This window comes from Punica granatum, chromosome 8 (genome assembly GCF_007655135.1).
Source record: "Punica granatum isolate Tunisia-2019 chromosome 8, ASM765513v2, whole genome shotgun sequence".
NCBI lineage: Eukaryota > Viridiplantae > Streptophyta > Magnoliopsida > Myrtales > Lythraceae > Punica > Punica granatum.
Window position 1 is genome coordinate 7,273,228 of NC_045134.1, and position 23,760 is coordinate 7,296,987.

The 23,760-nt window shown below is 39.2% G+C and overlaps 4 protein-coding genes across 11 annotated transcripts; 2 read left to right on the forward strand and 2 right to left on the reverse strand.

The window, feature by feature from the left end:
- Positions 1-230: 230 nt before the first annotated feature.
- On the reverse strand, positions 231-5,366 carry LOC116187853 (DEAD-box ATP-dependent RNA helicase 56). 2 transcript variants are annotated; one of them, XM_031516845.1, is made up of 12 exons: positions 5,174-5,366; positions 4,539-4,654; positions 3,724-3,824; positions 3,252-3,424; positions 2,913-3,144; positions 2,689-2,807; positions 2,068-2,121; positions 1,796-1,980; positions 1,553-1,697; positions 1,368-1,451; positions 1,221-1,284; positions 231-604 (listed from the first exon to the last, which is right to left on the reverse strand). In XM_031516845.1, the coding sequence occupies exons 2-12, from the start codon at positions 4,649-4,651 to the stop codon at positions 594-596; spliced, it is 1,281 nt and encodes a 426-aa protein (XP_031372705.1). In that variant the 5' UTR covers positions 4,652-4,654; positions 5,174-5,366; the 3' UTR covers positions 231-593. The 2 variants fall into 2 exon arrangements, with proteins under 2 accessions (XP_031372705.1, XP_031372706.1); XM_031516846.1 differs by lacking the exon at positions 5,174-5,366 and having other exon boundaries at positions 3,252-3,552; positions 4,539-4,616.
- A 222-nt stretch (positions 5,367-5,588) lies between these two features.
- Positions 5,589-8,070, forward strand: LOC116187854 (protein BUNDLE SHEATH DEFECTIVE 2, chloroplastic-like). Of its 4 annotated transcripts, none has more exons than XM_031516849.1 (6): positions 5,611-5,759; positions 5,841-5,912; positions 6,091-6,182; positions 6,274-6,337; positions 6,434-6,524; positions 7,814-8,070. In XM_031516849.1, the coding sequence occupies exons 1-6, from the start codon at positions 5,675-5,677 to the stop codon at positions 7,890-7,892; spliced, it is 483 nt and encodes a 160-aa protein (XP_031372709.1). In that variant the 5' UTR covers positions 5,611-5,674; the 3' UTR covers positions 7,893-8,070. The 4 variants fall into 4 exon arrangements, with proteins under 4 accessions (XP_031372711.1, XP_031372710.1, XP_031372709.1 ...); XM_031516848.1 differs by having other exon boundaries at positions 5,615-5,759; positions 6,428-6,524; XM_031516851.1 differs by lacking the exon at positions 5,841-5,912 and having other exon boundaries at positions 5,589-5,729; positions 6,428-6,524.
- Positions 8,071-8,537: 467 nt separating this feature from the next.
- Positions 8,538-12,183, reverse strand: LOC116187850 (pentatricopeptide repeat-containing protein At4g21065-like). 2 transcript variants are annotated; one of them, XM_031516842.1, is made up of 3 exons: positions 10,381-12,183; positions 9,653-9,770; positions 8,538-9,554 (listed from the first exon to the last, which is right to left on the reverse strand). In XM_031516842.1, the coding sequence occupies exons 1-2, from the start codon at positions 12,047-12,049 to the stop codon at positions 9,757-9,759; spliced, it is 1,683 nt and encodes a 560-aa protein (XP_031372702.1). In that variant the 5' UTR covers positions 12,050-12,183; the 3' UTR covers positions 8,538-9,554; positions 9,653-9,756. The 2 variants fall into 2 exon arrangements, with proteins under 2 accessions (XP_031372702.1, XP_031372701.1); XM_031516841.1 differs by having other exon boundaries at positions 10,101-12,181.
- Positions 12,184-12,582: 399 nt separating this feature from the next.
- LOC116187848 (TMV resistance protein N-like) lies at positions 12,583-23,411 on the forward strand. Of its 3 annotated transcripts, none has more exons than XM_031516836.1 (9): positions 12,583-13,179; positions 17,607-18,726; positions 19,919-20,206; positions 20,312-21,358; positions 21,460-21,600; positions 21,683-22,667; positions 22,757-22,820; positions 22,911-23,007; positions 23,160-23,411. In XM_031516836.1, the coding sequence occupies exons 1-4, from the start codon at positions 12,701-12,703 to the stop codon at positions 21,041-21,043; spliced, it is 2,619 nt and encodes an 872-aa protein (XP_031372696.1). In that variant the 5' UTR covers positions 12,583-12,700; the 3' UTR covers positions 21,044-21,358; positions 21,460-21,600; positions 21,683-22,667; positions 22,757-22,820; positions 22,911-23,007; positions 23,160-23,411. The 3 variants fall into 3 exon arrangements, with proteins under 3 accessions (XP_031372696.1, XP_031372695.1, XP_031372697.1); XM_031516837.1 differs by adding an exon at positions 14,994-15,076 and having other exon boundaries at positions 13,047-13,179; positions 20,312-21,600; XM_031516835.1 differs by having other exon boundaries at positions 20,312-21,600.
- The last annotated feature ends 349 nt before the right edge of the window (positions 23,412-23,760 follow it).

Genomic DNA, 23,760 nt, shown 5'->3' on the forward strand with positions numbered 1-23,760 from the left:
TAGCAACATCAATGACAACATCAAATTTGGCCTTACCAAAGCTTCTTTCTGAGTGGCCTCACATAACTTGGAAGAAGGCAAACCTAATCCGCCCAGATGAAATCAAACTTTACCCAACAGAGCACACAGTTCCGCACCAACCTCGATCCATTAGGTTCAGTTCAAAAGGAATCCATTAGAAGAATTATTCATGCTCGAATGAATGTTCAGAGAGTTAACCAACTCCAAAGTAAGTATTTTCTCCGACAATTATCAATTACTTCTGCACCAACCCGCATCAAATAGTAACATAGATAGCAGACCCCCAGGGATTAGTTAATCAACCTCCTAACATATCGAAACAAAATGCAGTTTCAGATGTAAATATCTCATTGATACAAATCTAATGGGCAGAGTTTCTACTAAGCAATCTCACTCAAAAGGGACTCTATTCCAAGTCTTCAAAAACTACAGTGACGAATTCTAAAGCATAACACACTAAGCCACAAAAAGTCTTCTTGATTCAGTCCGATAAATCACTATCCCGAGTCTTCACTTGGAAACCCCATCGGAGCCTCCTCGTTGATATCCACATGCCATGCTGAATAAATCCTCTAGGAAGGCACTGCAGAGTCATTAAAGAGATTGTGAGCTTCTACAACAGATAAAGAGTTAATAGGTATAAAGAGCAATAGCAGGAAATCCCCGGTATTAAGGACGAAGACGATGGATTTCCCCCCAAATGATAATTAATAATTGCTCGAGTAGCAGCAGTGGCAGATTCAAAAAATGCCACCAATGGCCTCGACTAATCAGCATATCAACCTGAAGAAGAATGTGCATGTAAAAGCTAGCCAACCCCTAACAAGAAGGGCATCGACAGGCCTATCGGCAATACCAACTTCAACTAGCCAACCCCTAACAAGAAGGGCATCTAAATGCCAATCGGCGACAGCAATACCAACTTCCAACTATTTTTGGAAGCTTCAGCTATCACAGCCAAAGAACTCATGAAGATGATATATGTAAATCTAAAAAAGTGATGGGGGTTTCAACTGAAATTTCAGCACTGATTTAAGACAAGAACTTTGGGCATATCTCGAGCATCTCCATTTGAACCCGATTTTCAAGGTAAAGGCTACTAAGAAGGTTATAGGCACCACTACATGACAAAAACCAGCTAGGAAGCCAAAAAAACAGAGATATAATGGCATGAGAAGACAAGAGACTTGGAAACATACTATATGTGGAAGTATCGATCTGCTCCGGGAGCTCCTTAATATCCACTTCAAACCTCGCTTGGACCTGAATCATATCAATAAAAGGTGAATTTTACTCTTTGTATAATAATTAATAGGCTATGCTGGGTAAACGGTGAGAATTCCAACCTGATTGAGGATGTCAGAGTCAGAAGCAGATGACACAAACGTAATTGCAAGCCCTTTTGTGCCAAACCTTCCAGCTCTACCAACCTGTCAAGAACATGCCACAAAAAATTAAGACATTTAGGTGGCATAGAGACATTAGGACACCACTAAAATGGATAATTGATAATCAAGAATTCGCTGCTAACCCTGTGAAGGTAGGTATCGGCAGAGTCGGGCATGTCATAGTTGATAACTATATTAACACGTTCAATGTCAATTCCCCGACCGACCAGATCAGTTGCGACAAGTATCCTCTTGTGCCCTTCCTTGAAACCCTTGTAACGCGTCAGCCTTTTGAATGTAGAGGAGCAAACAAGCACTGGTAAGAAGTTGCTCTTTGAATAATTCAGAAAACATGAGGCAGACTTCACAAGGAAGAAATTATAAACCTTTCTTCTTGGGACATTCCAGAATGTATACATATAGAGGGGAAGTTGCAGTCCACAAGTAACTTGTTCAGCTCAGCCGCTCTGTTCACACTCTTTACGAAGATGACGACTTGGTTGAAGTCCAACGCATCTAAAAGGTCATTTAGCTTGCGGTTTTTCTCTGCCTCACTCAATTTGATATAGTGCTGCCAATTCAACAAAAGTCAAGTCATCGATTAAAACACACAAAACTGCTTTTCACATAAACAAACCTATAATCCAGGAGTGCTTACCTGTACGAGACCATGGAGGGTCAATTTAGCCTCATCCACATATATTTCCATGGGCTGAAATGAAGAAATATCAGAAGAAATTACATTAGGCCAACTCTTCAAGCTAGGGCAACCCTGTATGAAATGAATAATGGATGGACTCGCAGCAACTTGAGAACTCTGGTCCCATTTGATCTGTCCCTCTGCTCTTTAAATGCCGCAGAAGCAAGTCCAATGCCGTTCAAGAAACATTCAGACGCTTCAAAATCACGAGCCAACTCTTGGCGACACCCCCTTCCCACCCCCAGTTCGACCCTTTCCTTCTTAACACCAGACGAAAATGAGGGAAGGAAAAAAAAATTGAAAAGCTAAACCAGACAATGAAAGGACAAGGATAAAATTCCCAGCTGCTTTAACAATGAGCAGACTGTCCACAATAAGATTGGTAGAATCTTAGGTTTGCCCCCACAAGACTGCAATTACTGCAAGTTGACTGGTAAAGCATGTTCTACAAAATTTGCTAAATTTGCATATGGCTAGAAAAGAGTGATGAGGCACTAGCTGCTAGATGCCTAACCAATCCATGGAGAAAGTTCGCACGTAAAGAGAGAGCAAATTCCAGTATAGGTCTTGGGACATTACATCTTGCATAAACTTTTTGCACACAGGGCGGATCTCTTTGCTGAGTGTTGCTGAAAACATCATGACCTGCTTGTCATGTGGTGTCATTTTGAATATTTCCTGCACATCTCTCCTCATATCTGCATATTGTCACAGAGTAGAAACATTAGCATTACCAGATACATAAGCTCGCATTAAGGATGTATCATGGGAATAGGAACAAAGACCCATTAAAGCAAACATACCAAGAGATTCCAGCATTTTGTCACACTCATCGAGGATGAAGTGCCTCACATTCTTCAGAGAGAGGTCCTTCTCCCTCGACAAAGCAAGAATTCTGCCAGGAGTCCCAACAACGATATGGGGGCATTCATTCTTCAGTAAATCCTTGTGAACTTTGATATTAACGCCACCGTAGAAGACTGCAACTTTGATATCTGGCAAGTATGTGCTGAACCTCTCAAACTCGTGGCAGATCTTCACCATGTGAAAACATATAGAGCAATTAGAGATACTTTGAAGAGGGGTGGGGGGGGACTCAAAAACAGCAGCTCAATGAAGAAAGTTGGGGATCGCAAAGAGACCTGATAAGCTAGCTCCCTTGTATGGCAAAGCACAAGTGCAGCAACTTGCCCTGCAACAGGCTCAATCTGCTGCAGAGTGGAGAGTACAAAAACGGCGGTTTTCCCCATCCCTGACTTTGCTTGACAAATGACATCCATTCCCAATATAGCTTGAGGGATGCATTCATGTTGCACTGATGAATTAAAGAAAATTGGACCGTAGGGACCGTCGGTAAGTTAATTACAACTCCTTGATCCATTCAAGTGAAAGGTTTAGCAAACCAAATTTTTTCTCCGGAAAGAGTGAGTGTTAACATATTACCTGCAGAAGTAAATTTCAATCAGAGAGCGCGACAGTATAGGTTGAAGATGCTAGAAAAATATCATCTTCCTTCTTTGGGAATAGCACACTCATTTCCCCGTGGAAAATAATTAAAGCTTATTCTGAGACAAACTTATCAATAAAATCAAAAAAGATTATTGGAATAATTGCCTTCAGAAGGGTGCTCAAATCCTGAGTCCACAATAGCTCGAAGTAGCTCTGGCTTTAAAAGGAAGTCTCTGAATCCTGAACTGTGAATCCCAACATAACCCCTACAGAGATAAAAGGAAAAAAGGCCACGTAAATTATCAGGAAATAGTCCCACAAGCTGCTCTACATAACATAAATTGAAAACTGATAAGTCAAATGATCTTGATGTTGCTGTCAATTATATTAGCAAAGTATTTCCAAAAGAAAATTCTTGCAACTGGCCCAGACAATTATTATAGCCAAAGAGAGGATAATCCCACTTTGACTATATTGAATTCCTAGCCCTCCCGCATCTGATTGGCGATAGCTTTGAACTGTCAATTTCCTAAACTCAAAACACACATTATCTAGTTCACAAAACTGTTACCAATTTACGCAAAATGCATTTCAATTGACAAAATGTATGTTCACTTATTTCAAGTTTTGCGTCAAACTAGCAGACTTATTAAACAATAATACATCACACCCATCCATAAGTTCTGTGTAGTTCCAAATCACTACCAGCTATGTGCTTTTTCTCCTGAAACTTAAAAGCTTTATATATGACAAGAAACTATCAATAACCTTGAAATTACTAAATTATTCCATTCAGTCAAATTTAGTGTCATGTCAAGTGTTACATCACTACTAGCAATGTGCTTCTCTGGAATTTGACAGTTATTTAATTGCTTAGAAACTATCAAAAGATTGAAATTTGCTAACTACTCCAGCCAATAAATCACTTCCCACAGACTATTGACAGGGCAAATTTTAGTTAACAGGCACGTAGGACTTACTTTTTGGCACCCTCGCCATTGGCCTTGGCGGCGGAGTCTGGGGCCTTCTCTTCCTCTTCTTCATAATCGAGAAGCTCTTCCTCGTAAGCATCATTGTCTCTTGTTTCACCCATGTTCTGCAGTCAAAAAACACAATTTAAAAGCCAGAACTACAAAGTAAAAGATATCACATTAAGCTCAAAACCGGGAAATTTGAGTCTATCATTAGGAAAGTGAACTTTAATCCATGTTCAGAAAGAGAGTGACAAATAAAAACCAAAACTTTCACTATTGGCCCCAAAAGGGAGGGAGGGAGGGAGAGAGAGAGAGAGGGCAAAAACTTGGACAATTGACTCCCAGAATTAGGGCTTTCCGCTTCCTCTTCCAGCAAAATACACAACCGAAGAAACCCAGCAAGCACTTCAGTCAAATTTCACAGAAAGTTCGAAATTCACGGTAATTAAAAACATTCAACAATTCCAACTATCGTTTCAAACGTACACAAAATGCAAATACCGAAGTCCCTCTACAGAACCAAGAACCTCTACCGAAAACACATAATTGAAAGATGAAAGCAAAACGAACCACTAACCGAATATCTACTTCAGTAGGCACACCAAACTAGGGTTTACAAGCAAAGACAGTCAGCGAGATACCTATGAGCCTGCGACGAGCTAAGAGCAGAGCGAGCACCTCGACCTGCGAAAGCAAGACGGCTACAGGGAGGGGAGCGGGATTGTCGCTGCGAGGAGAAGGATAGCTCTGCACTGTGTCGCTAGGGTTTATGTTTCCCACCTCCTTCCTCCGCTGCGCGTTTCCGCTCGAACTGCTCGTCCAGTACGAGATTTTTATATCGCAAGCGAGGCGGTGCTCTCCCTCTCTCTCCGTACACTGTCCCGAGCCCCAGGGATAGACTTTGTTTCCCCCACAAGGGCTTCATATTTTCATAAATTTCAATCCGGCCCCCTTTCTTTCTCTTTAGTTGCAGGAAAGGGACTAGGCCTTGGCCCAATTCCGGGTCCAACCCAGGCCCAGGCCCATCTTCAAATTAAGCCCAAAGAGAAATATCTTTAGCTATCAATCCTGGCAATTCCTCCTAACCATCCAAACCGAAAACGGAAGCCGACCAAAGCAAAAGCTCAGTCAGAGCCTCTTCAATGGCGTCCGCAGCAGCTCATCTCTACTCATGCTTCAATCCCAATCATAAATCAGGCACTTCTCTATCTTCTATATTCGTTCTCGGTAGATTCTCGAACTCTCTCGTTATTACTGACGGTATTGAAAATTGGTATATTTATCGTTATGTTGTTTTTCTTGCGTAAGTTATCGTGGAAGAAGCCAAATGGGTAGGAGGAATGAGTGCGTGCTTTGCCACCAAGGTCCGTCCGCCTGGTGGTAACGACTTAGACTGACATTTCTACTAAAACAAGAGTTTAATAGGTGGACCGGCGATCACCTCCTACGAGAAACTATCGAGTCCATATCGAGTCCAGGGTGTAATAAACCGAACTCCAAATCGGAGTAGTTGATTACTTAGTGTGACTGTCCATTAATCCGATTGTTATATGTTTAGGAAATTGCCGGACCGAGCATGTCCATACAGGGAAGCTTCATCACAGAGATAAGAGCACCCCGCCCGCCAAATTTCACCTTCTCAAAGCTAAGGTTTGATGGATAATTATCTCCTCTTATTATATCCGCACACTAATTAATTTTACGGAAATTTTGAGAAAAATCCTTCCTTCTGATTCCATAGGCGGCGAAAAAAGACCGTGACACGAAGCCGAAGAGCGTGATATGTACCGACTGCGATGGGAATGGTGAGAGACGATTCGTAAAATGTTGATTTCCGCGTGCTCGCGTTCTTTTGAAGTGTTTACTTTACTTATTATCTGTTGAAAGCTGGTTAGGGGCAGTATTGTGTTCTCAGTGCAAGGGAAGTGGAGTTAACTCAGAAGACATGTTTAATGGGGAATTCAAAGCTGGGGATGACTGCTGGCTTTGTGGGTAATTACCATCTTTTAGTGACCATTAATTTTCTTTATTATCCATTATTATTGTCATTATCAACTAAATAAATAAATTCCATAAGAAAAATCTATAATCTATAATCTATTAAATATGCTTTAATTAGATTTCAATTTATGATTATATATAAGTAAAATTAAAAGTATATGCAAGACGTATATTTGATTAAGAATTTTGAATAGTTCCACTATATATATATCATAAAAGTGAAAAAAAAAATTAGAGTATAATTATCTGAAGGTGCAATTTTAATCAATTAATTAATAAACAAGAAAAATGTGGTTATTTAGTAAATAGAAGAACCCATAAAGTCTAAACCTGAACATAAAAGGTTAATCATTTAATATGACTAAAGTATTATACTATTCATTGTCTACATATATTATCAATATTATTTATAAAATGTATTTTAGTTAAAAAATGAGATAACATATACGAATATATTGTCCGCAATTTATATCTAAAGTGAATCACTCGATGAAAAGATTCTTTTATAAATACTTTTAGGAAATATCATAATTATAAGAACCTGTAATTTATCCGAATATAAAATAATAATAAAAATTGTAATAATATTAAATTTTGGTTCTATTTAATCCATAGTGTATAACAATTGATCTATAGTTTATTACATAAACTAAAGGAAAATTGGCACTGTAGTTATGCATTGATTTGTTTTGGCGTTATTATGATATCATATATAACTAAAAATAAAAAGTACATGTAATATGTACATTTGCTTAAAAAATTTGAATAGTTACACTATGTATCATAAAAATGAAAATATCCAAAGGTACAATTTTGATAATTTAATTAATATAAAAATAAATTATAGGTACTTAAGTAACTAAAAATCAAAATACCCAAACCATTAAATCTAAATGTAAAAGTTCAATCTTGTACGTGTTATCTCATCAATTATAAAGTAAGGCAAGTAAATTATAACTCGAGGATAATATAAAAGGTAAAGTAGTTATCGATATTGCAGTAATGAAATGGGAAGAACGTGATCAAAAGTTAAAAAAAATGGAATGAACAATGAAAGAATGAACGGGGGGGGGGGGTGTCTACAATGAGATACAAACATTTCTAAGAACAATTATTACATAAGTATACAAACAAATATACAATCTAGACATGTAATACTAAAAAAAAATGTTTATATTATAGAACAATTCATTTCAAAATCCCGTGAAACGCACGGTAAAACACTTGTGATATTATGCATTCACATTAGATGAATTCTGACCTTGCTTTAATTGATGCAGGGGAAGGAAAGAGATGCTGTGCGGGAACTGCAATGGGGCTGGCTTTCTTGGTGGCTTCATGAGCACCTTTGATCAATAGGATCCCTGGCTCGTACATAACTTTGCACTTTTGTATCATCGTGGTCGTCGTTATCATCATTGTATAGTCATATTTGATATGAAAGGGCTTTGTATGAAGCGATTTGTCCGATTAACTACGTCTAAACATGAGACCTGTCCCGATTCTATGTACCACCTTTTTCCATGACCCAGGCATCGGCTCAGACGTACTTACATGGTTCAGAGTCCTCTTTGTCTTGCCAATTTGTCGAATCCAACGGTTTTCGAGAAACCAACCGAGCGACTCCAGACTAAAACACCCAAGCACTTCTGCCTTCAGCGTGACTCTGGAATCGAACACCTGTTGGGTGATTGTAACTACGGGCCTTACATTTCATTTTTGTAATGCACCACTGGAAGAGGGAGAAAGCCGTGACTATCAACAGACCAACGCGCCCGTCATATTCCATTTCTTGCCGCAGAATGAAGACTAATGATTCATTTGGCATGATGAGATGACAGGGAAATTGGGTTGTGATTAACTCATAACCAAGAACATCGTCTAATTGCATGCTCTTTCAAAGGGCAGAAAGATCATCCAGCAAATCCAATAAGAGAATGACGCGACAAATCATCTCTTCGGGAAAAGCTGAAACCAAGAATAAAGCTCGACGCAGAGAGAAGGTAGAGCGAATTCCTTGAGATTCATCAATACTCTGTTTTGGGAAAAAAGAAGGTATAAGCTAAAGATACAAACAGCAATTTCTGTTCTTCCTCCATTTCTTCTCCCTAGATGGCTTCGGATTAATGAAAATCTAACAAACAGGTTCTTTGCAATGAATTTACGACAGTCTGTCCTTCGTTATTTACTACCGCTAACTCAACCATTTGAAACTGAGGCGAAAGAGACCGGAAGAGGAGCAAAAAAAAAAAATCTAAGCGGGAAAAAGAGGCGACCAAAAACTTTCTGTAAAGAGAAGTACCCCTAAAACTCGATCCACCATGCACCTGCAACTGGAAGTTCCGGCACCGGTATTTCTTTTCTCCAAGGCAGAATCACTGAATCGAGAATGAATTGGTGGAAACGCAACCACGACCATTGACCCAGTTCACGCTAAAAACCTATGCAGAGATACTGTATTGTGCACAATCTTCTTCCATGGCAGAGCTCTCCCATACTCTTCCCTACTCCCTGCCGTTCAAGTCCTCCAAAGAAGCTTTCATTGCCTCAGCAGTCAAGAGAGCGGCCTCAGCCTTGTGAATGGTGAGATCTGCCCCGTTGAACATCACCCTTGCCCTCTCTCGCTTCAACTTGGCCATGGTTCAAGCATGTTGCGCAGCACCAGAAGCATCTCGGATGGCGAATTCATCCATCTCTGAACCATCCTGTGGTCCTCAAAACGCATCTAACTGGTGATTCCTCTGATGCCCAGTGTTTTTCCAATCCTGTAGCAGCTCCAGGACTATGGCTAGCCACTATTCTTCTGTCTCGGGTGGATATCAGAGACCCAAACTTCTTTGACTTGTTCTTGCGAAGAGCAGAATAGTAGTAGCCGTCGCTGCTCATGGAGAAATGCCCATGATTGGATGCATCTCGAGGTGAGAGTCAAGCAAAGTGGAGAATAATCTTCGAGGGACTCATGATTGTGACCCCGGTAAATGACCCTTTCGTCTCCAAAAGTATAACCATTGGATCATCTCCCTGAGAGATGGACGTAAAGAGAAACAATCAGCTCATGAACGCGGAGTCAAGAAAGCCCACAACTTATCAAGGAAATCAGGAAAGGAGTACGACAATACCGTAAGCATGAAAACCATCATGATCTCCTCCATAAACAGCATGATTGCACCTAGAAACTGAGAGTTTCTTGCGGGATCTCTGCTTTGATCCCTTGTTAGGAATTTCAAAGCTCCTCAGCTTCATACAGAAAGCAAACATAGGTGGCTTCTCAGTCAATGGGGCTTTCTTGAAGCCATTAGGAAGAGCAGAATTAGCTTTATTTGCAATTAGCTTTAAAATGCAGGCATAGTCCAGAACTGTTATATACAAAAATCATAGAACAACTGCAGGGAATATTCCCGGAAATATCCTTGGGTAGGAATAACCAAATATCCAAAACTCTTATGTTAATGGTTTCTTAATTAAATGACGATGTAACCAATTTCCTACCATTCGAAACTTTTCTTTAAAAAAGCAGCAGCTAAAGTATTGAACTTCTATGATCAAGCGGGATCACATGAATCATACCTCAAACGATTCGTCTTTCAAACAATCAAAGTTGTCCCGGCATGAATCAAAGAGACAATTTTTCCAGTCAAGAAGCTTCTCAGAAAGAGGGATCAAAACTTTAAATCAGAATCAATTTGCTACCAGAAATCTCTACACGAGCACACCCCATCCTTGAAGTGATGAAATCGGCTTCTATCCCTCACTATTATCTCCCGCTTGTAGACCTTAGATATGAACTTCGTAGCAGAATGACAATCATTACAGACCCGCAAGTTCTTCACAATACGTATTGGAGTACCTGGCGGAGTCTTTAGAAGAGCAAAAGCAATCGCCAACTTCTCACTGTGGCGATTAAGGGCATCTTCCTTGTCTTCCTCATCAATGTCTAGCAAAACCTCAGAGGTGGAAGGCAGATACCCAGCCCTCCTCATCTCCTTCCCCATCTCATCCACCATCTCATAGATCTTCTCATATTGATCATGGGACTTATCCCCTGCCACGAATTCATAGATCTCATTATCGAGCTCAATCAATGTGCTCCCAGGAACTTTCCTCATCCCTCTTGTATCCATAGCCTCTCTAATCTTAGTTTTCTTCTCCCAGCGAGACGTTTTTGCATAAATGTTGGAAAGCAGAACATAGTTTGACTCTCGCATAGGTTCTTCTTCGATTAGCTTTTTGCTGATTCTTTCCCCGAGTTCAAGCTCGCCTTGAGCTCGGCACATGCTAGTAAGTGTCCGCCATATGATCGGGTTTGGCTCAATGGGCATTCTGTCGACAAACTCTACGGCCTCTTTAATAAGTCCACCCCTGCATAAAAGGTCGACTAAGCACCCATAGTGTTCAATCTTGGGCTCAATCCCAAATTTCTCCTTCATCAAGTTGAAGTACTTGCGGCCTTCTTGGACCAGTCCAGAGTGGCTACAAGCCGAAAGGAGCCCGATGAAGGCGACATCATCAGGCACCACCCTAGCATTGATCATCTCCTCAAACAAAGCGACTGATTCCGAGCCATAGCCATGCATTGCCATTCCACCAATCACGGAAGTCCACGAGACAATCGTCTTATCATCCATGTCTCGAAACACCCTCAATGCATTCTTCAAGTCGCCGCATTTTGCAAACATGCCAATAAGAGCATTACAGAGCTCAACGCTTCTTTCAACCCTCTCCCTCACAATAAATGACTCCACCCACCTCCCACACTCGAGCGCACCCAAATCTGCGCAAGCGGAGAGGACCAAGACCATCGTGATCTCATCGGGCTTGACCCCAGAAACTTGCATTTTCCGAAACAACGCAACAGCATCAGCAGACTGCCCTGCTCGGACATAACCGCCAATCATCGCGCTCCAAGAAACGGAGTCCTGGCTGGGTATTTCATCGAACAGCTTCCGCGCACACTCGATGCCGCCAACACAAGAACCATACACATGGACCAGAGTATTCCTAACGTGGGAGTTCTCATTGAGCCCAAACTTCACCGCAGACCCGTGGACCGCCCGGCCCAGCTTCAGGTCCCCAATGGCCGCACATGCTTTAAGGACAAATGGGTACGTGAACTGATTGGGTAAAGCACCAAACCTCAGCATGGAATTAAACAAGCCCACGGCTTTGACGTCCTTGTTAAGGGCATACGCCCTGATAATGGTGTTGAAGAGGAAAGTGTCGTAGAGGCTGGTGTCGGCCTCCGGGGAGAAAACGATGGCGGACGCGTAGTCCACCGCGTTGAGGTCGGAGGCCGTGGAAGTGAACTTGGTGAGGACGAGCGGGTTGGTGAGGAGGCCATGCTTGAGGATGTAGGCGTGGAGTTGGGAGAGACAGCGGGCGGCTGAGCAGGACCGGAGAAGGGACAAGCAGCGCTGCTCCGCCGCCCTCCTGTTGGCGGCAGGATTAAGGTTTCTGTCGGGGAGGAGATTGGTGGGGTGGAGCGATGGGGAGGTTTTGAGCCTACAGAGCAGCTTCATTCATTCAGCTCGTTCGGCCGTCGGAAGCTCTCGCGGGCTGCTTTTTCTGTTTAATCGAGTCACTACTTCTCGTTATTCTCTTTATTGTACTTTTTATCGGTACTTTCTCCTATCACGTAACGTAACGAGGTAGAACCACTGAATGAGTGAAAGAGCTATAAATATATTATAAAAATAAAAAAGAAATAAATCATTTAGTCCGCACAATGTGCGGGTACTTATATTTTTTTCGGTAAAGTGGTACTCGTATTTTTTTAAAATAAAACTCATAATATATTGTACATTTATTGGATAGATTTTTCTTGAATTCCAAAATTCAAGAGTGTCTTCATGAGGAATTATAGATTACAGTGAAAAACTACAAGCGTTCTTGTTTTAATGCAGGGAAATTATCCCACAATGGTCTCACGAGTTTTCCACTTCCAAACATTTGGATGAATAATATTCGTCGTTTTTTTCCACCTACCAGTATTAATTTGGAATATTCTTAAGTGATGGTAATCAACTGTCCACGTAATCAGCTGGACTCCTCTCGATTCTCTCAAAGTCTTCCTGCCGGCTAAAAGTCTTCTGCTGAGAGGCAACTGAACATATATAACACACGCATCTCTGATCTCAGTGGATGGAACATTCTATCCCAAGGTAGAGAGAATGGCTTCTAGCTCAAGGAGAAGAACGGGAACGACCTACCAGGTCTTCCTGAGCTTCAGAGGACCCGACACCCGTCAAGGATTCACGGACGTCCTTTACCATGCTCTGGTTGATGCCGGAATTCGAGTATTCAGAGATGACGAGGAGCTCCGCAAAGGCGAGGAGATCGGCGAGGAACTTCTGAGAGCAATCGACGACTCTAAGATCTATGCGCCAATCTTTTCCAGAGGGTATGCTTATAGTAAGTGGTGCCTGATCGAACTCACCAAGATGTTCGAGTCCAAGAACCGGTCAGATGGCAAGAAGATCGTGCCCATTTTCTATGATATGACCGTCGACGATGTCAAGCTTAAGACCGAGCTGTATGCCGGAGCTCTGTCAAAACACATGGAGAAGTTCGGTACCGACACAGTGAAGCAGTGGGAGGAGGCCCTTAGAAGAGCCGGGAAAATCAAGGGATGGGAACTGAAGGATACCGGGTAAAGTAAACAGCTTACTGAACGTTTTTTCATCTTCACGCTCCTTTCAGCTTCAGGTTTTCTGCCATCATCTATAGTACATATAGTTAAGGAGAATTGATATAGTTTTCATGCATTTATGTCAGTTTATAATTTATAATCATACAAAGGTGAAAATAGAAATACATATAATATATATATATTTGATCAAGAATTTTAACAATTACCCTCGATATATCATAAAAATGAAAAAAATAAATAAATCAGAGTACTATTACTTGAAGGTAGGATTTTCATTATTTAATTAATAAAAATGTAAAATGTAGTTATTTAGGTTGCCGAAAATCGAAATACCCGAACCATTGAAACCCGAATATAGAAATTCTATCTTTCAATTTGATTAAAGAATTATAGTACCATTTATTATCTACATATATTATCAAATATTATTGACACGGTGCAAATTTTTATGTAAAAGATGAAATAAAATATAGAAATATATTATCCACAATTTTTATATAAAGTGGACCGCTCAATGTAGAATTGCTTTTGCCAGTAATTTTTTTTTTTGAAAACATCATAGTCGTCAAGAATCTATAACTTATCCAAAATAAAACAAAATTTCTGTAATATGATTAAGTTTGTGTTCTATTTAATCTATCATCTATAATGTAAAATACATATGTTACACTAATTATTCATTAATTAATTTCAAATTATCAGTATATATAATTGAAAATAAAATTATTGTAACATGAATATTTGATTAAGAATTGAGAACGGTTGCACTCAATAAATTATAAAAATGAAAAAAAAATTGAATTATGATTACCCATGGGAAATTTGTGATCATCTAATTAGTAAAAAAGTAAAATGGGCTTAAGTAAACCATAATCGAAATATTTAAACCACTAAACTTGAATTTAAAAGTTCAATCTGTTAATTTATATGTACTATTTCATCAATTAAAGTATGCCAAATAAATTGTAACTTGAGGATAATGCAAAAAGTGAAGTTGCTATCAATATTGGACGTAGTAAATAAATGGATAGAACGCGATCAAACAATCACGAACTCTGCCCCAGTTTTATTATTTTTTATCTTTTTTATAATCTTTAGGGAAAATAACGCAAAAAAAAAGAACTTTGTCCATGTTTTCAATCTTGTTACGAACTCCTTTCTTTTTTTGGCGAATAAAACACAAACTATCGTTTGGCCTCCAAATTTGTCTTCTAGGGATGATCATGGGTTTTTTCTAATTGGGTTTTCACCCGTTCCAAATCCTATCGGGGCATTAAAGGATTATATCCGTTGAATCACGGGAAGGGTTTGGGAATTTTTCATCTACATTCTAATTGGGTTTTCACCCGTTCCAAATCCTATCGGGGCATTAAAGGATTATATCCGTTGAATCACGGGAAGGGTTTGGGAATTTTTCATCTAAATCCTGTAGGGTTTGAGAAGGGTTTGATTTTTTCCCCGAAACCGGGCCCAAACCTGTTAAGCTATAAAATAACCAAAATGTCCCTATACACGTTAAGACTAACTTTTTGTCTTATGTAGTCGGTTGTACTATGGAGTGTATGCTTGTATTTGTATGGAACGAATGTTTAAATGTCAGGACTAAGGTGTTTGATGTGTATTGGAGCTTGCTTAGTGGAAAAGGGCCAAAAAAAAAAAAAGATGTACGTGTACTAGAGCTTTGTTTATTTAAGTTATTTGTGTGGACTATATGCAGGTTTTGTGATTCGTGGACTAGGGTGTTTGATGTGAATTTGTGTCTTTAAGCTACTTGGTGATTTATAATGTTGCCATTTGTTTTGAGGTGTTTCAAGGTTAATGGGTAAAAAAGGGATTCTCATCGAGAGATGGTATAACGCAGTGACGCACCTCTCGCCTGGTGACCAATAAGTCTTAGGTTCGATACTCAGTGAGACTACTCGTGCTTTTTTATTAGATATTTAGAATTTCTATTTTAATATACTATATCTATGAATCTCCCTTATAACTAAAAAAAAAAAAAAGTTCCCTCATGGGAAAGAATAGGAAATTATGCTTTAATTCCTTGACGGATTTGGAAAGGGTTTGGAGATACCTTCTCAACGGGGTTTGGGGATGAGAAAGATCCCGCCATTCCAAATCCATCTCATCCCTATTGTCGTCCATCAATAATTCCATCCAGTGGATTTCATAATTGAGGTAGGTGGCCGGGCCTGGCCTCGCTGGCAACCACCGTTGGGTTGTCGGTAGCCAACAGGAACAACCCACCCCATCTCCAATTAAAACAGCTCTTCTTTTAGTTTTCTAATTTCCTTTTTTATTAGTTTATATTATTTCTTATTATGTGGCGTGTCAGTATCTGCCACTTAAGTCCGTTTGTATGCCACATCAGTAAATTGGACAAAATTATTGACGAATAACAAATGTTGCGGCAAAAAAAGAAAACAAATTTTGTAGCAAACATATAATGATAGGGAAATCCTATAATTTGATAATAAAAAATATCATCGAAATTATATTATAAAAATATATTTTTTGGGTCAAATATATATTCAAAATCATTTTTGACAAAAAAGAAGAAAAATTTTCCATGTTTTCATATTCTAAAAGTGCACATGGATATCAGAAAAGTATTCTATTTTATTCAAATTTATCATGGAATATCTTTTAAAAATTTAAAAAATATTTTTTTAAGACTGATAGTAATTGATTTTTATTAATAAACTAAGTAAAAGAGTATTATCCGAAGAAATATATATTTTTAATATACTTATATTATATAAATATATACTTATTTTAATATAAAGTTAATGTGATTAAATATGAATTTTTATCTTAAATAAAATATTGAAGATTATTAAAATTTTTATAGATAATGAAATTTTATAAAAAAAGTTTCACAAATATTATGTTAAATCAATGTCTTATTAAAAATTTATTCAACACTAAAAATTCAAAAAAAATTATTTATTAAATATTATGTAGCTAATAGTATCTGATTAAAAATATTATATTTTATTCAGATCCTACCTAAATATTTTTGAAAAAATTAAAAATATTATGTTCATTAAAAAATATTATAAAAATTTAAAACACAAAAAACTAATAAATTTCGTTTAGTGATCTAGACATTTTGAGGCTATCAAATTGGGTACACCATCCGTTTTCGTATATATATATAGAGAGAGATTATTATGAAATTGATCTAAATGAATATTAATTTGTATCTAGATAAAATAATTTAAGATTATTAAATATTACATAGAAATCTTCTCAAAAAGGTTAAAGAATAATATATTATATATTAAAGATTCAAAATTCATGATTTATTAAATATAATGTAGCAAACAATATATCATAAAAAAAATTAACAGAAAATATATTTTATTTGAATCTTATAATGAAATATCTTTTATTTTTATTCCGTAATTTTGACGGAATCGATCCCACAGAGGGCGCCAGGTGATGACTGGGATCGTGACTCCACCCGCCGAAATATAGAGAATTCCTAATTTGAGAGTTCTCCCAATTCCCCGAGGGATTGGGGTGGGGTGGGGTGGGGGTGTTAGCCTGATTTCGGCCACCAAACCCCCGATTGGGTCATCGGCGCCCCCCGAGTAGGGTCGTCGACACCCTTTGTGGCCTCAATTTCATCAAAATTTATGGAAAATTTAACGTCGTGCTAGAATTATTATCAAATCGAAAATTTGTGCATTTTTAGGTTAAGGAAAAAGATTCGCATTAAAATTGTTAAAATATGAAGAGTTTGTGCTTTTTTGTTTTGTTATTAACCCTTTGAAAAATATAAAAATCAAATATTGAAATATACATATGGATATAGATTTTTCTTTTATTCTCAATCAAAGACAAAAATGAGGTAATCAATGTGGGTTTATTCAAGCGATTCGACGCTAGTTCCCGAGGGGGTTGGGTTGGGGTGGGGGTGTTAGCCTTGATTCCGGCCACCAACCCCCCGATTGGGTAATCGGCGCCCCCCCCCCCCCCCCCCGAGTTTAACGCCGTGCTATAATTATTATCAAATCGAAAGTTTGTGTATTTTAAGTTAAGGAGAAAGATTCGCGTTAAAATTGTTAAAATATGAAGATTTTGTGCTTTTTTGTTTTGTTATTAACCCTTTGAAAAATATAAAAAATCAAATATTGAAATATACATATGGATATAGATTTTTCTTTTATTCTCAATCAATGCTGGTTTGTTCAAGCGATTCGACGCTTGTTCCCGTTAAGTAATGTCTCGAATTCGAGTATTGTGAATGGAGAAAATTCACACTATAAAAGTTTTACCCAATAATAAGCCGGCCCGACTCGACTGGATTAGTCCGAGGCCCATTGCACTCTAAATACCAGGGCGACACACATCTGGTACTACGTGAAAAATTTCAGGCTCTTGCATGTTCCTCTTCACTTACACATGTATATCTTTGGCAGCCATGGAGGATTCGCCAAGAAGTTTGCCACACAGGTTTCCATGGAGTTGAAGGTGAAACATAAAAGTGTACCCAAGCATTTAATTCAAAGGGATGATCAAGTGGGAGCTGTCCTGAACCTGTTAAATATTGAATCCCCTGACGTACGATTTGTGGGGATCCACGGGATGGGTGGGATTGGCAAGACTGCTCTTGCCAAGACGGTTTACAATGGCATCTGCGATCACTTCAATCACTCCATCTTCCTCACCGATGTTCGAGAATCAAGCCGGCAGCATAAGGGTATCGAACATTTGCAGAAACAAATATTGGCCGGTCCTGGTCTCGGATCTGGGGAAGTCACGGATGTGGATGATGGGATCATGAGAATGAGAGAGATGTTCGCGTATAAGAGAGTTATGATCGTTCTTGATGGTGTAGATGACAAGAAACACATCCAGTTTCTAGCGGGGGAAGCTAGCTGGTTTGGTTCTGGGAGCAGAATTATTATCACTACTCGGGACCAACGCGTCCTAGAAATCAAACAGCAAAGGATTCTGACTTTTGAAGTAGAGGAAATGAAGCCTGAAGAAGCTCTTCAACTTTTCAGCATGCATGCATTTGGCAAGGAGTCCCCACCAAATGGCTACCTTAGTCTCTCAGAGGAGGCTGTTGCAAGTACTGGGCGACTTCCTTTGGCTCTGGAGGTCATGGGTTCGCATCTTCGGGACAAGCGCCATGCGGATTGGGTAGACGAAATCGAGAGGTTGGAGAAAGTACCTCATCGAGATGTCGAAGAAAAGCTCACGATAAGCTACGAAGCTCTGGACACTAATGCAAAACGGATTTTTCTTGATATCGCATGCTTTTTCATCAACCATGAGAGAACAAATCCAACTTACATGTGGGAAGCTTGTGAGTTCAATCCCCAGATGGGATTGAAAGTGCTCATCTCCATGTCCCTAGTAAAAGTTGTTGCAGAAAAGGATAGAGATGGAATAAAAGCGAAAAGGTTATGGATGCACGATCAGTTGCGGGACTTGGGAAGGAAAATTGTCCGTGACGAGAGTCTCAAAGGCGTTGTAACGTGCAGTAGATTATGGATGCATGAGGATGCTTTGGATGTGCTACGGCAAGAAGAGGTAAGCCAAATTCTCTTGAGACGCACATATGGCGGCCAACTAATCAACCGTCTCTTTGTCAGGGCAATGATTCTATGAAAAAGCAGAGTGACGACTCCTTAAGAGTGATTTTATTACGACTTGAAAGATGGATAAAATTTCCTCTAAAATTTTAAAAAAAATCCAAGACCTTTTAAATAATAACAGTTAGATGATGAACCGCGCGAAATGCGAGATTGGAAAAAAAATTACTAACATGAGTTGGTTCAAGCTGTTCGACGTTTATTCCGCTTAAACAACATCTCGGATTTGAGTCCTTATGAATGCAGAAAATCCATGCTGTGAGAGTTTTAATCCTTAGTAGGCCGACTTAACTCGATTGAATTTGTCAATGCCCAATTGGGCTTTCGGATATAGGGTTCATACCGAATTTATTTATTTTTAATAATATTCTAACATATATATTAAATATTGTATATTTTTTCAATTAGGTAGAGAAAATAACTCTTAGACAATGATTAGAGCAATAATAAAAACAATGATGGCAAGGGAAGCAAGACAAATGCAGTTCATGTATAATGCTAACACCCGCGTTGAGTTCATTAGTAGATTGTACCTTGTTAATAGTAATCTTCAACTTATTTCATTAGTAGTCAATTTATGTATAATGCTAACTGCCGACCTACCATTCCCATCTTCAACTTATTTCATAGTAATCTTCTTTTCTTTTATTGAATTTTTATTGGTCTTATACAGGTTCGGACCTATTTTTACTTAAAAGCTCAAACTGATAAATAGTAGTACTCAATCTTCATATAAATCCATACTTATTCCTTTATTTTTTTCCATGTGAAATTAACATCCTCAACATTTTCTTCCTCTTCCATCAGCTCCAGCCCGAGCTCTCGGCTCCTCTTGCGCACTCTGTCACGCTCCGTCTTTCTCCCTCTCTGTTTCTCATGATCCTCCCTTTTGAGACTCCAAACAGACGATTAAAATCTTACCTATTCTTCTATTATATTATCTCCTCCTCTTATAAATTAGGCCAAGTGAAAGGAAAAAAAAATGCCGATGTTGCCACTAAGTCAATATGCCCAATATATACCTATCTAATTTTATATGAGTGTATGTATGTATATGTGTGTTTATGTCGATGAATTGTCTGGTTTCACAGATATTATGCTCTCAATTACTGGAATCATATTCTTAACAGGGCAGAGAGAACGTTGAGATGCTTTGTCTTTGCTCCAACCGCTCTGCTGGGGGACACACCTTCACACCACAACAGCTTTCAGGCCTCGAGAGATTGAGATATCTCGAATGCATTGGAGCAAACTTTTACGGAGACATGAAGCATCTTCTCCCTAACCTAATGTGGCTTTCCTGGAGATATTGTCCTTGGGAATTCACAGGAACTGATTTACATTTGAGGAACCTTGTCATTCTCGACCTCTCGTGGAGCTTCATTAGTGAAAACTGGAGCGGGTGGAGCCATATCGGGGTAAGCTCCACCTGTTCTGTCTCCATATAATCGACATTGCCAATCTGACCTTGTGATATTTACTTTCTTTTCCTGACAGTTTTCTCATATCGAATTGTTTTTCAGGCGGGAAGCAAATTGAAAGTCCTAGACCTTACGGGTTGCAGATATTTAATAAAAACGCCCGACTTGTCTAAGTTTTTGAGTTTGGAGAGGTTGATTCTTGCTGACTGCAGGAACCTAGTTGAAATAGATCCCTCTATCCACAAGTTGAAAGGCCTAAAATTTCTAAATGTTCAAGGTTGTGTTTCTCTAAGAGGCTTTCCTGAAGAATTATGCTCTCTAGACCGTCTCCAAGTTATCCTTCATACTGGAAGTCTGGATAGCACGCTACCTTTCAAAATCCCGGAACTAATTGGTAACCTCACATCCTTGCTCATCCTGAAAATGAATAACGTTCAAATCATCGAACTGCCAGAGTCCATTGGCAGGCTTTCCAGACTTCGTTCCCTATCATTAAAGGGTTGTTCGGGTTTCATGAGGCTCCCAGATTCGCTTGCTGATATGAAATCATTAGTCAAGCTGGATATTTCGTGGACGGGAATTGTTGAGTTACCTCAGAATATCGGACGGTTAGAGAAACTTGAGCTCCTGTATTTAAACGGATGCGAAAAGATGAAGAAGCTTCCAGATTCAATTGGGGATCTGAGATCGCTAGCTAAGTTGCATCTATCATGGTCAGGAATAACTGAACTGCCTGATACCATCAGGAATCTAAAGAATTTAAGAGTGACTAATATTGAGGAGGTGAAGGAGCTTGAAGTTGTCAACTTTCATCGGTATGCTGAAGAAGATTGAAGAGCTGAACGCCACGGTCGCAATTTTATGTGCAGAAAACCACTACAGCATCCTACCAACCAGTTTGGCCCGTCTAGGCGATTGAATTCAGCATCTTTTATTCACTGACTTCTGACCAAGTACTACATGGTGAAACAGAAGTTTCCTAAATTTACTGTATTTTTCCCTGTTCCTCTCATGCAGGTCTAACTTTCTTTATTCATCCCTGTAAAAATTATCGTTGCCGATCCTTTGTCGATTTTGGGGCCGGCTAGAGTACCAGGAGGAACAGACGATGATAGAGTTGTATGGACACGCGACCAGTTAAGGGATGAAGTAAGTGAAAGGCCGCATGGATGACTAAATTACTCTAAAGTTCGTACGAGCACATTCTTTCCAGTTTTCAATGTCTGAACTGGCTAATCTGATTGTTCTAGGACGCAGTAGAGACAGTATTCCTTCAATACGACTGGATTCTTATGCACAAAAATAAATAAACAGACAAATGGAGATTTCATTCGTTTTGTGCACTTGTTGCATCCCGAGTCTTATCGAGTGAGTCATTGGCATCGATTCAGGTAATCGCCTCAAACTATTTAACTTGGTTCGTTGAGTTAGGCCCATAACAGGGGCAAAATCTAAGAAGGATGAGCTGTACAGGATACTCCTTGTCGATCAGTAAATCCCCGTTAATGGGACAAGAAAACTACTCGCAGAAACCGCATAAACGTTGATAGCTACCGTGCTATGTTTCGAAGGTGTTCTAACCGCAATAGACAGCCTGCAGATATGTATCCTCTCTGATGTCTGATCTCTTTGTGTTACTTCTCTCCAAGGCCGTTGCGGTCTTTCTTTGCTGCCTACTAAATTCTGGCATGTTCCTTCTCAGCATATAGTCTTCGATACCTCACTCTTTCTTTTTGCTAGCAATGAGTCTTGTACTCAGTTAGGTTCTCCATAGTATTAGTTGAGTGTCGGCCTGCCAGATCGAACATAGTAACGAGCCATGTAACCTATTCTACTTGATAATTTCACTAGAAGTTAAATGGAATGGCCCGTGTCATAACCTGAAATCTCAGCATCATTTTTCCTAAAATTTCGATAATCTAAAACTTGTTAGTATTTCAATATGCTAGACCTCCAATTGCAAATTATTTATTTCAACAAGAAAATCACATACCAAACACCCCAATAGATTATTAATGATCTCCAATTATCAAAAGGAATAACTATACAATAATTTCAGGTCATAACATTCCAAATTTCTCCTATAATAACTTAGTTACTTATAAAATAATCAAGACTATCTAGGAAGTCCTCTAAGCTGATCCCCACTTTCTTCTGCTCAGCCAAGTTAATCTGCAAATATCTATACAATCATATAATAATTCAAAATCCACAAATTTTACACCTTATATACAAAACCTTCTACGAGAAATAGTGGTGTCGATCAAAACTATCGAGTCCAGGGTGTCACCGTCGGATAAATCGAACTCCAAATCTGAGTAGTTGCATGCTTAGTGTGACTATTAATCTGATCGTTATATATTTAGGACATTGCCGGACCGAGTATGTCCATACAGGGAAGCTTCATCACAGAGATACGAGCACCCCACCTGCCAAATTTCACCTTCTCAAAGATAAGGTTTGATGGATAATTATCTCCTCTTATTATATCAGCACATTTTAATTTTACGGAAATTTTGAGAAAAATCCTTCCTTCTGATTCCATAGGCGGCGAAAAAAGACCGTGACACGAAGCCGAAGAGCGTGATATGTTCCGACTGCGATGGGAATGGTGAGAGACGATTCGTAAAATGTTGATTTCCGCGTGCTCGCGTTCTTTTGAAGTGTTTACTTTACTTATTATCTGTTGAAAGCCGGTTAGGGGCAGTATCGTGTTCTCAGTGCAAGGGAAGTGGAGTTAACTCAGAAGACATGTTTAATGGGGAATTCAAAGCTGGGGATGACTGCTGGCTTTGTGGGTAATTACCATTTTTTTTTACTATTATTTTTCTTTATTATCCATTATTATTATTATTATTGTTATTATCAAATAAATAAATAAATTTCATAAGAAAAAATAATAATATGTATCCCATTATATGAATTTTGACAAGCTTTAATTGTTTTGGAGGAAGGAGATGCCGTGTGGAAACTGCCACGGAGCTGGCTTTCTTGGTGGCTTCACGAGCACCTTTGATCAATAGAAATCCCAAGCTTCTCTTTTGCCATTCGCATTGTACATAGATTTGCACCTTGTAGCATCGTCGTTCTCGTCATCATCGTCACAAAAGGGCTTCATATAAAGCGATTTGTCTGGTTAACTACGTCGAAACATGAGACCTGCTCCGATCCTGAAGTACACGTATTTTACTTTTTGCTTGCCTGAGGACCTTTTTCCATGACCAAGGCACTAGCTCAGTCGTACATGCACGGTACAGGGTCCTCTTCATCTTGCCAATGTGTCGAATCTGACAGTTTATGAGAAGTGAGACCGAGGGACTCCGGACTAAAACACCCAAGCACTTCTGCCTTCGGCATGACTCCGGAATGGAGCACCTGTTCGTCGATTGTAACTACGGGCTTACATTTCATTTTTGTAATTCACCTCTCGATGAGGGCGAAAACCGTGACTATCAACAGCCGCAAACGTGTCCGTCATATTTGATTTCTTGCCACAGAATGAATGACTTTATGATTCATTTGGCATGATAAACGACAGAGAAATTGGATTA

Bases quoted from the DNA above. Each gene is read 5' to 3' on its own strand.
- LOC116187848 (XM_031516835.1), top strand. From the start codon at position 12,701: ATGGCTTCTAGCTCAAGGAGAAGAACGGGAACGACCTACCAGGTCTTC. The intron at 18,727-19,918 runs GTAAGCCAAATT...TATTCTTAACAG, and splicing joins ATGTGCTACGGCAAGAAGAG to GGCAGAGAGAACGTTGAGAT. The intron at 20,207-20,311 runs GTAAGCTCCACC...ATTGTTTTTCAG, and splicing joins GCGGGTGGAGCCATATCGGG to GCGGGAAGCAAATTGAAAGT.
- LOC116187853 (XM_031516845.1), bottom strand. From the start codon at position 4,651: ATGGGTGAAACAAGAGACAATGATGCTTACGAGGAAGAGCTTCTCGAT. The intron at 2,122-2,688 runs GTAATGTCCCAA...TCTTCATTTCAG, and splicing joins GCAAAAAGTTTATGCAAGAT to CCCATGGAAATATATGTGGA. The intron at 1,452-1,552 runs GTTAGCAGCGAA...TGTTCTTGACAG, and splicing joins CCGATACCTACCTTCACAGG to GTTGGTAGAGCTGGAAGGTT.
- LOC116187854 (XM_031516848.1), top strand. From the start codon at position 5,675: ATGGCGTCCGCAGCAGCTCATCTCTACTCATGCTTCAATCCCAATCAT. The intron at 6,338-6,427 runs GTGAGAGACGAT...AAAGCTGGTTAG, and splicing joins TACCGACTGCGATGGGAATG to GGGCAGTATTGTGTTCTCAG. The intron at 6,525-7,813 runs GTAATTACCATC...TAATTGATGCAG, and splicing joins GATGACTGCTGGCTTTGTGG to GGGAAGGAAAGAGATGCTGT.
- LOC116187850 (XM_031516841.1), bottom strand. From the start codon at position 12,049: ATGAAGCTGCTCTGTAGGCTCAAAACCTCCCCATCGCTCCACCCCACC.